The sequence below is a fragment of the Perognathus longimembris genome, chromosome 7 (assembly GCF_023159225.1).
Source record: "Perognathus longimembris pacificus isolate PPM17 chromosome 7, ASM2315922v1, whole genome shotgun sequence".
Classification (NCBI taxonomy): domain Eukaryota; kingdom Metazoa; phylum Chordata; class Mammalia; order Rodentia; family Heteromyidae; genus Perognathus; species Perognathus longimembris.
Window position 1 is genome coordinate 28,884,386 of NC_063167.1, and position 10,085 is coordinate 28,894,470.

Genomic DNA, 10,085 nt, shown 5'->3' on the forward strand with positions numbered 1-10,085 from the left:
GACAGCACACATGCATAAGCGCGGGCAAACACAGACACACGCACACGCACACAGAAAGATTAGGCTCTGTTCCTCAAGCTCCTTGGTTCCTGTGATATGAGAGGCAGAATTTCATCAGTTGCCCTAGGCCTGGAGAGATTGCATCAGGTCAGAGAATGATTCCACACCCCCTTGCTGGTGGATTTAAGTGACTCACCTGCCCTCCCTTGGGCTGTTTAGAACCTGAGTGCTGCCAGCAGAGCTGTGGGTTGGAGTATGAGGAAACAAGATTCTTCCTGGGTGCTGGAGGACTGGGAATCTTAGATGGCCCGGGACCTGGACAGAGTCCAGGGCAGAGTTCCGCTGGGATGGTCATGAGGGGCTAAGGGTTAGTCTACATCTTAAGAAGTAAGGACAGATCAGGGCATCCTGCAACAGGGTCATCCTGATTTGTAGGCACAGCAGGTGACAAGCATGTGCCTGCAGGTTTCCACAGTCACAGAGCTCCTAAGGGTGGTGACTTGAGGAAGGCTGACGGGGCACCTGGACTGCCCATGTGATCCCATCTCTTCTCTTCCCTCCCAGTCCTGGACACACAACATCCAGCGAGAGAAAGAGTTTCTTCGGAAGCTGGTGAAAGCACGTGTTATCACCGACCTAAGCAGTGGCATCTGAGTGGACGCGGCATCTAGCCACAGAGGCTCCAGCTCCACCAGGATAAAGGAATAGCCACCCGTGCCTGAGTCTCCAGACCCAGAAAAGGACAGTGCCAAGGGGCCCCGGGAGCAGTGAAGCCTTGGCAAAGCAGCCAGAGCTATGTCTGTTCAAGGCCAGCCTCAGAGACCAGCGCTTGGTCTCCCAGCCTGGGTCTGTGAAGCCAGAGGGCCAGGAGGCCCCAGCTGTGCCCAGCAGGCCCAGCATGCAGGAAGTGGGACACTAGGCCACATGGCTGCTGCTGGAATCACTTCTCTAAATCAGTGTTTGATGTATTATCATTTCATGAATTTGGGGAGGGGGGAGGGATAATTTATTTTTAGATAAGATTAGAGATGTCAAGATTGGGCCACTTGCCTTGCAGAAAGAGGCCCTCTAGAGGGCTCATCAGGCAGTGGTACCGGTGAGCTTTTGGGAGGGTAGGAGTGCCATGGCCAGACCGTGCCCCACTCAGGAGCCACAGGGAGGTGGGCAGCCTCTCATGCCAGCACCTTCCAGCTCATGATGTTGTTTGGCCTTCCTTGGGGAGAAGATGGGTTTGCCCACTCACCAGCCCCCACGATGTCCCACAGGGAAACCCTGGAACCATCCCTTGGAGCCAACAATATAGCCCCTGGGCTAGAACAGAACTTTTTTAAGGCTCAGGAGGGGAGGCCCAGCCCAGCCTGGTGGGAATGGCTCCCCTCCTCCTCCCCCACCACCCCTGCCCAGCTGTATGGATCAGAGGACGTTGCCCCTGCCTGGACTGACCAACTTGTCAGTTGTTCTGGGTTTCCACAATGAGACTGCCAGGTCATTGGGTTCTGCCTTTAACCTGAACCAGAAGGAAGTGAGACCCAAGGACCTTAACCAGACCGGAAGCCATGCCAGACAACCCTCATGGAAGCAATAAAGTTCTTCCCTGAACCAGGCCTCCTTTTCTTTTCTCTGACTCTTCTGGAAGAAATGGGAACTAGAGCCTCAGCAGCTATGCTCAACCCAAGGGCCTTATCTCCAGCCCAGATTCCTGGCTTTCTTCCACATCCCATGTTAAGTGCAGGACCTGGTATCCACCTAGAGGGCTCTAGAGCATCTCCTGTCTGCCATCACCCACATCCTCTCTCTGAGAGAGACAGACCAGCTGGAGGCCCTGGCACAGAGAAGCCCACAGACCTTCTCTCCTGCACCCCAGATTTCACTCTGGAAAGGACATGCCCCACCTCCACCATTACCACACAGGCATGCACTGTCCTTCATCACCCCACCAAACAAGAAGGCATGCAACCTATCCCTACACGTCCCCTGGAAAACTTCAGAAAAGACAGCCTACCCTCACAGCCCTAGAATTTACCCGTCATCCTCCTGTACTTGCGGTTTCCTGAAGGAGGCCAGCACTGTGGCAGTAAGTGAGGTCGCAGATACCATGCCAGTGTAAATCTCAGCAGCGATATAGCCCTTGGGCTTGCCACTGGTAAACCTCCTAAAGATAAAAATACCTAGCCATCCTAGAGAACAGCAACATCTCATGTGCCCTTCTTGCTTTTATGGCTTGTCCTCAGGCAGAAGCCTCCTCAGCTCAGGGGAAGTAAGACCCTGACAGTGACAGGCAAATCAGGAATGCCTTCCATACTCTGCTGGAAATGGCCTCGTACAACTCGGATGTGCCAGCTCCTACCTGTATGGTTCTACTAGTGTTGAACAGAGCCTAGACTACAAGCTTGTTGGTAGAGATCCTGAGTTTGAAAAGCCCCAGAGAAGCTGCTCCAACTGGCCAGCCAGTTGGGAGAGGGCAAGCTCTCAATCAGCCTCCTGTTCTATGGAGTCCCGTGGAGCCTTGAATAGCCCGCAGCAGCAGCATTTCTCTACAGTCAGACTTCAGGCTGAGGGGAATTTTGTATAGTTCCTGGCACTGTATAAAATTCGTAAAACCCATGGTTCTGAGTCCTGGCTGTATACCAGAATCACCTGTGCCAATCTGGAAAACTACCTGCCTAGCCTGAGCTTCTGATTCACCTCTGGGGTGGGGCCCGGATGTGGGTAGTTCTTCAAGATCCACAATGGTTCTCAGGCATAGCCAGGGTACAGCTGGTCCACACACGTTCCCTGAGCACCTGTCCTCACCCACAGCTTCCAGTTATGTGTCAGTTGGTCAGCAGTTCCCAAGTTGGCATTGCCAACCCAACACTTTTGCTCCAGGCTACAAGTTTAGTTGTTCCCAGAATATTTCCACTAGGAGAATACACAGGCCTTTCCAACTCAACCTGTTTAACACTGAACTCGAGCTCTTGCTCCCAAACTGTGCCCTTCCCAACCCCAGCTTTGGCTCCCAGAATGCATCTGCCCTGTGTGCTCACCTAGGACAAAGCCAAAGGCCTGCCTTTGCCCTTTCTACCTCTTCACCCCATCTAGTCAGCCACCAACCGAGCTTTCCAAAAGGGTATGCTGAGCCCTTAAGTTCCTTTTGTGGGGGAGGGGAATACTGGTACTGGGGCTTGAACTCAGGGCCTTGAACTCTCCCTTGCTTGGCCTTTTTGCTCAAGGCAATAGTTCTACCTCGTGAGCCACAGCTCCACTTCCCAAAAGGGTGTGTGGAGGACTGGTCCACTCAGGCACCATCTTCGGGCCCCAGCAGCTTCCTAGCGGTACCCCTACCTCTGTCTCCTTTGTGTCCAAGCTGCTCTCCACAATCACCTCAAAAAATGTGTGTCTGACCACATTCTGCGTGGATCTCTTCGGTGGTCTTCAGCCAGACTCGGTGGGACCTTCAGAGCCATAGCCCTCGGGACACCTGACCCTCACCTAACCCTCAGACACCTGCTACATTGCCGTAAGGAGGCATCTGAAATGCTACCCAGCCTCCAGCTTCCACTCCAAGCCGCAGCGCCAATGCCCGTCCTCTGCGGCCCTCCCCTTCTTCAGCCCCGGCACACCTTCCCACCGGGCGGCGGGACAGACCCGACCGGAACCCCGAAAGCCCTAGGTGGAGATCGGTGAGGACTGAGTCCCGGGGCGCACGGCCGTCCTGCGGGGCAGCCCGCCGGCACCCCCGCCCGGCCCTCGGCGCGGCCCCCCAACTTCGCGAACTCCCGATTCCCGCGCCCCGCCGCCGCCCGCGTCCTCCACTCCGCAGCCCGCGGCCGTCACCCACCTGGGGTACCCAGGCAGGCCGGTGGGGACCGGATCCGGTGGGTGGGGAGGCCAGGTGAGCCCTGGAAGGTGGGGCGGGGCCGGGGCGCCCTGGGCCCCACCCCGGGATCCGGTGACGCCGGGGCTGGAATTTGACACCGGACGGCGGCAGGCAGGAGGCTGCTAAGGGATGGAGTTGGGCTCGGCCCCCAGACGCGGCCCGCGGGCCCTGCCAGCAGCAAGTCCCTCGGGCCCCAGCCCCGGCCGCCCCTGGGGCTCGGAGCCCCGCACCCGAGGTAAGCCCGCCGTCCGCCCACCCTCGCAGGCTGGACGCTCCCGGGCCCGGGGGAAGGGGCAGAACGGCCTCGCCGCCGTCGCCTCTCAGCGTCCCTCTCTCGGGCCTTCTCAGCTCGGCCCTCCGCCCCTCCCAGCCCTCCCAGTCCCTCGGCCGCCGGTCGGACGGTGCTATAGCCCGGCTGCGTCCGCTGCCCCTGCAGGGCACAGAGTGGCTGCCGGGGCCAGGTGCACAGCCCGGGGCATGAGCCATCGCAGCCGCCGCGGAAGGTCACGCTCTGGTCCCGGGAAAGGTGCCTAGAAGACACGTCGTGCGGGACCCCCCGTGGTGAGTCGGGGGCGGGGGGGGGGGGTTGGTGGCAACTGCTGGAGGATCCAGTAGCCCCAAAAGCAAGGGAGAGGAGGGACGTGCTCCGGGGCTCCCCCTAGCGCAGAGGCCCCCGAGGCTGCCCTGCTTGGTTTGCTCTCCATCCCTGAGTCCGCTTGGCCAACAGGCACGCACCTGGCCCTGGGGGACTATTTACTTCAGGAAGTGGGAGGCCTGTCCCACAGATGTGCAGCCATTCTGTGTGTTGTGACCCCACAAGGAGGCTGGCTAAGGAGGCCTCATGAAGGTTTGGGGGCCCCAATGCTTGAGAGTGCCAGCCAACGGGGCTCACAAAAGCTGGCAGGACTCAAGCAGGGCTAGCTGGTATCTGGAAGGATGGTTCCTGGGGGAAACTAAGCACAAGGCTGGATCCTACCGGAGGCTGAAGCAGATGACAGGCCTGGGTCAGCTCTGAGGGTAGCTCAGCTTTACAGCCAGGCTGGCATGGAGGGCTGACTGGCTGGGGTGGGGCGGTGGGGTGGGGGGGAGCTGAGACCTGAGAGTAATGAGGATTTTTTTTAAGCTCACCTCCCACTTGGGTCTGCAGGGCCTGGCAGACTCTGCCCCCTGGTGGCCATCAGAAGTCATGGCTCAGGCCTCCTGTTTTCAGATGGACCATCAACCCTAATAATCTGGCTTCTAAGAGACATTAGTGATTAGAAAAGAGGGCACAAGTGGTCCAGAATAGAAAAGTCAGAGGCGCAAGTTGCATAGGCCTTGCCGTCATTAGATAACCCTCAGAGTGACCATCAGATGCTCTTAATTATTCTCCAGGCCTTTGCTTCCTCCTCTGTTGCATGGAATGAAAGCTGGATGTGGGACCCTTCTCCAGCCAATCCTGGCAGCTCAGGCCTACAGCACAGAGCAGGAAGGCTCTGGAAAACAGGTCCCCTCTAGGCACAGTTATGTGGCTCTGCCCTTGTGATCTTAGACTAATCTGTGGCCTTCTTCTAGTCCTGTGTGCTAATCTGGAAAAACGAAATTAAACCATTTACCTCGTGTGAAGTTGTGAAAGAGGAAATCGCTCCATTTTACACATAAGTAAGGTTCTTAGTGCAACTGCTTCTTTTGAGTCTAGCTACCCAAACCTCCTAGCTTGGAGACACTGAGGTGGAAGGATGACCTCCCCAAAACAGAAATCATCCCTCAGTTTGTGAACTCCATCAAGAGGAGGGTGGGGGAACATGTCAACAGAGGCTGATGGGAACTCCTGATGTTCATAGAGATGGAACTTGGATTTGGAGACCACACAGCTTGGAGACCCCACTGTCCCTGGCCTAATCGACAGGTGAGTGATTTTCCTCAGCAAGTAACCAGCTGGTATGGAGAGAGGGTGACTTGCCTGGGGAAGGGAGAAGACATGACCTGGTGGTCAGGGGTCATGTGTGAGAGTTGAACTTGTCAAGGAGACTGGAACCAGGCGCAAAGAAGAAGGATCAAGACTCCTCCGGATGGTCCTTGTGTCCACCCCCCCCCCCCATTATTCTTGAACCTAAGCTCCCCATACTCCAGCTACCCAAGCAGGAGCCCAGCCTGTCTCTGATCTCAACTGAGGATAGCCCCATCCCTGAGTCCCTTCCTCCGCAGCCCAGCGAGCCTGGTGCCATCTTCCTCGCTGACGCTCCACTTGGTCTCTTGCGCAGCCTGCCCTGTGGCCAACCCTGGCAGCCCTGGCTCTGCTGAGCAGCGTCACGGAGGCCTCTCTGGACCCTGCACCCCGCAGCCCTGCCGCCCGCGAAGGCCCCGCGCCCGTGCTGGCGCCCCCCACGGGTCCCCTCCCGGGTAGGTGGGAGCGCAAGGGGGCGGCCCGGGGGTGGGACTGGCCCTGGGGCCCGCGTGTGACGGTGACTCTGTCTCCTTCCAGGGGGACGCTCGGCGCATTGGTGCGGCAGCGCAAGAACCCGGCGGCCGCCGCCACGGTCTCCGCAACCTGCGCCACCGCCGCCCGAGTCCCCGCCGCGGTCACTGCCCGCGGCCCCCCGAGAGGGCCGCGCGGCGCGCGCGGAGCCCCGGGAGGGCCGGCCGGCGGCGGCGGGGGCGCGGAGCTGCCGCCTGCGCTCGCAGCTGGTGCCGGTGCGCGCGCTCGGCCTGGGCCACAGCTCGGACGAGCTGGTGCGGTTCCGCTTCTGCAGCGGCTCCTGCCGCCGCGCGCGCTCCCCGCACGACCTGAGCCTGGCCAGCCTGCTGGACGCCGGCGCCCTGCGGCCGCCCCCCGGCTCCCGGCCGCTCAGCCAGCCCTGCTGCCGGCCCACTCGCTACGAGGCCGTCTCCTTCATGGACGTGAACAGCACCTGGAGGACCGTGGACCGCCTTTCCGCCACCGCCTGCGGCTGCCTGGGCTGAGAACGCGCGCTCCACCCGCATCTCTGCCCGGCCTGGGGTCCCGACTCCCCCGGGCCATCAGCTAGAGATGCGAGGCCGCTGAGATGAAGGGCCAAGGGCCCTGCCGCCGATCCCAGCCCTGCGGACACCCGAGACCGCACCTATGGAGACCGAAGGGCGGACTTCTCCCAGCCGCTGGCACGGGTCATCCTCTGGAGAATCCAGCCACGGCTCCAGGCCCTAAGGAACAGAATTTCCAGGAGACACATTGCAGTCACATGGCTGAAAAGCGCCTTGTGCTGGAGCTTGTACTTACTCGTGGGAACTGGACCCCTATTTATTATGATTTCTAAGTTATTTATTTACCTTGCTGGTTTGTCAGATGTGTTTCTGGGCGTGGGGGGTGGGTAGGAGCGTCTGGATGGAGATGTGCCCTGACCTGGCCCATCACTCTCTTCACTGACTCAGCAATGACAGGCCTGGCCCAGGTCTCCGGCTGTTGCCTCATCCCCAGCCTCTGGGGTGGGAGGCTGAGAAGCCAGCAGAGTGGGTGGCAGAGGCGTGTTTGCAAACCACCTCACGCGGCCCGTGCAGTCCCTGGCATTGGGTTCTGGATTGCCAGTAGGAAAGGAAACTATAGAGCCTTCTGTGAGCAGTGGTACCCCGAGGTCCTTGCTTTGTGAACACAGACAACCATGGGTTGCCTCTCCCCACCTTCATGGATCAGTGGCCTACCATCCAAGGAACTGTTTTGAAGGCACCTGACTAGTACAAACACTGCCTCCGCTCGCAGATGGTCCTGCACAGGGAGCTCACTACTGTCATTCCATGAAGCAGCCCATGGCAAGAGAGCGTTGGAAGACAGGCTGAGGGTAGGAAGAGGGTACACTGGGGAAACTGGTGTAGGAGAGTGAAGCACAGAGCTTTGGGGTGGGGGGTGGCTAGGAAGGCGGAAAAGAACCGAGGGCCCCAGAGGGACTTGCATTTTGGGTGATAAACAGGATATTCATTTATTCAGCCAACAAATACTGGGTAGGCAGTAAGGACACAGAAGTGGAAAGAACATAAACCTACAGGAAAAGAGGGACAAGTAATCATGTGCATAATTATTTAAATGCAATTTGACAAATACCATGTAAAAGAACAGAAAGGAAAGAGGTACACACTGTTAGGTTTTTAAAGTAGGTAGCTGGTAAAGGTATTCAGGCAGGCAAGAAAACTTTATTACCGAACTGCTGGCCTATGGCTGGAGAGAAAAAAGGGCAACCCCCATCCGACCCTGCCTTATCTAGGGCAGGAGGGTGTGGCCAGGCAGATTAGGATGTGACCTCAGGGAAGAGGGAAGTAACTGCCTCCAGGTCTGCAGGTTACCCAGGTAACTGAGTGGGACTTAACCAGGTGGGGGGCATCTGCATGGAGCCCTCCCTCGGTGGACCTTACACACACTTTCACCTGAGCGGCCTATTAGTGCTGACCCTGCTCTCCCACAGTCCCCAGTCATCTCCCAAAGACCAGATGATTCCATTGAGGTGTTTGTTTTCTGCATATCCTAGGCTTCTGTATTTGAGAGACCTATGTGATGTTTCTTCTTGTTGGGAGGCAGTGGGATATGGTAGCTGGAGCTGAGGCAGAAGGTCGGGGCAGGATTTACGAGCTATCTGCACAGAAGCTACGGTCAGAGGAGGCTAAGAGCACCCTCAGAGAGAGACAGGATTGAGAGTGGGGTACAAATCCTTCTGCTTTCCCATGAGCCTGCCTGCTTTGGTATCAGGTGCCCTGTAACCCAAGCTAGTGAGGAGCAGCAGGAGCCCTGAGGGTTAGGCCCATTTTGCGTCAAGAAGGTGAGCTGCCTGCCTGTGCTCCCATAGTGCTAGGTGCTCCAAAACCTTCGTATTTCTGAGTCCTCAAACATTCCTTTGTCCTCTCACTGCCTCCAAACCAATTCAAGATCCTAAGTTCACACACACACACACATATACACACACGCACACCAAAGAAGATGATACCATAAAGCCAAGCATGCTGGCACACAGCTGTAATATTGGAAAGGCTTAGACAGGAGGATCTGGAGTTCAGGACCCATCTAGGCTACATATGGAAATAAAAAATAAAATAAAGCTGAGTGCCAGTGGCTCACGCCTGTAATCTTAGCTGCTCAGGAGGCTGAGATCTGAGGATCTCAATTGGAAGCCAGCCTGGACAAGAAAGTTTGTGAGACTCTTACTTCCAATTAAACAACAAAAAAAGCTAGAAGTGGAGCTGTGGCTCAAGTGGTAGAGCACTAGCTTTGAGCATAAAAAGTGCAGGGGCATAGCCAGGTGCTGGTGGCTCACGCCTGTAGTCCTAGTTACTCAGCCTCCTGGCTGAGATCTGAGGTTTGTGATTCAAAGTCAGCTTGGGCAGGAAAGTCAATAAGACTCTTATCTCCAATAAACTACTCACAAAAGCCAGCTTTTTGGTGCTGTGGCTCAAGTGGTAGAGCATTAGCCTTGAGCAAAAAAGCTCAGGGACAGCACCCAGGCCTTGAGTTCAAGCCCTAGAACTGGCACCAATAATAATAACAATAAAGTAAAACCAAAAGAGAAAGAGAATCCTGCAAGTTAAGGGTTGGCAAGAACATTCCATCAATTCTGGCGTGGTTTGGGTTTGGGAACACTCTGTCGAGGACACTGCAGTCTAGCCTCGTGTCCATGTCCCCTATGGCCTGCCAGCCAGTGGACATGGCTGCTCTTAGAGTTGATCAAAGGAGAATGATGGAGGCCACCTTTGAAAATGCTCACAGTCAGAAGGTCAGATGAGAGACCATTCCAAGTGCTCTCTCTCCCTCCCGCCCCCCCCCCCCCCCGCTCTCACAGGACCTAGGGCTTGAACTCAGGGCCTGGGCTCTGTCCCTGAGCTTCTCTGTGCCCAAGGCTAGTACTTTGCCACTTGAGCCACAGCACCACTTCCAGCTTTTTTCTTTTTTGCCAGTTCTGGTGCTTGGAGTCAGGGTCTGAGCACTGTTGCTGGCTTTGTTTTGCTCAAGGCTAGCACTCCACCTCTTGGGCCACAGTGCCACTTCTGGCTTTTTTCTGTTTATCTGGTGCTGAGATATAAATCTCACAGACTTTCCTGCCCGCGATGGCTTTGAACTGTGATCCTCAGATCTCAACCTCCTGAGTAGCTAGGATTGCAGACATGAGCCACCAGCACCCAGCAAGTCTTGACACTGGCCAAATTGCCAGTCCATGAGTCAATCTCTAACTCAAAGATACATTGTAGTTCCCAACATCTCAAAGTTCTGGAGGAAAACCACAACCTCTCC

The 10,085-nt window shown here is 56.7% G+C and overlaps 2 protein-coding genes across 5 annotated transcripts in view; both read left to right on the forward strand.

Moving 5' to 3' along the window:
- Positions 1 to 1,599, forward strand: part of St3gal3 (ST3 beta-galactoside alpha-2,3-sialyltransferase 3) — a 170,090-nt gene extending 168,491 nt beyond the window's left edge. For both annotated transcript variants that reach the window (XM_048351114.1, XM_048351113.1), the window contains one exon: positions 565 to 1,599. In XM_048351114.1, coding sequence (XP_048207071.1) covers positions 565 to 654 — 90 coding nt within the window. In that variant the 3' untranslated portion in view covers positions 655 to 1,599. The remainder of the gene's footprint in view (positions 1 to 564) is intronic.
- A 2,226-nt stretch (positions 1,600 to 3,825) lies between these two features.
- Artn (artemin) lies at positions 3,826 to 7,095 on the forward strand. Of its 3 annotated transcripts, XM_048351116.1 has the most exons (4): positions 3,826 to 4,420; positions 5,683 to 5,747; positions 6,103 to 6,245; positions 6,324 to 7,095. In XM_048351116.1, exons 2-4 carry the CDS (start codon positions 5,685 to 5,687, stop codon positions 6,865 to 6,867), a joined length of 750 nt encoding a protein of 249 aa, XP_048207073.1. In that variant the 5' UTR covers positions 3,826 to 4,420; positions 5,683 to 5,684; the 3' UTR covers positions 6,868 to 7,095. The 3 variants fall into 3 exon arrangements, with proteins under 3 accessions (XP_048207073.1, XP_048207072.1, XP_048207074.1); XM_048351115.1 differs by lacking the exon at positions 3,826 to 4,420 and having other exon boundaries at positions 4,431 to 5,747; XM_048351117.1 differs by lacking the exon at positions 3,826 to 4,420 and having other exon boundaries at positions 4,431 to 5,747; positions 6,103 to 6,241; positions 6,324 to 6,843.
- Positions 7,096 to 10,085: the final 2,990 nt, after the last annotated feature.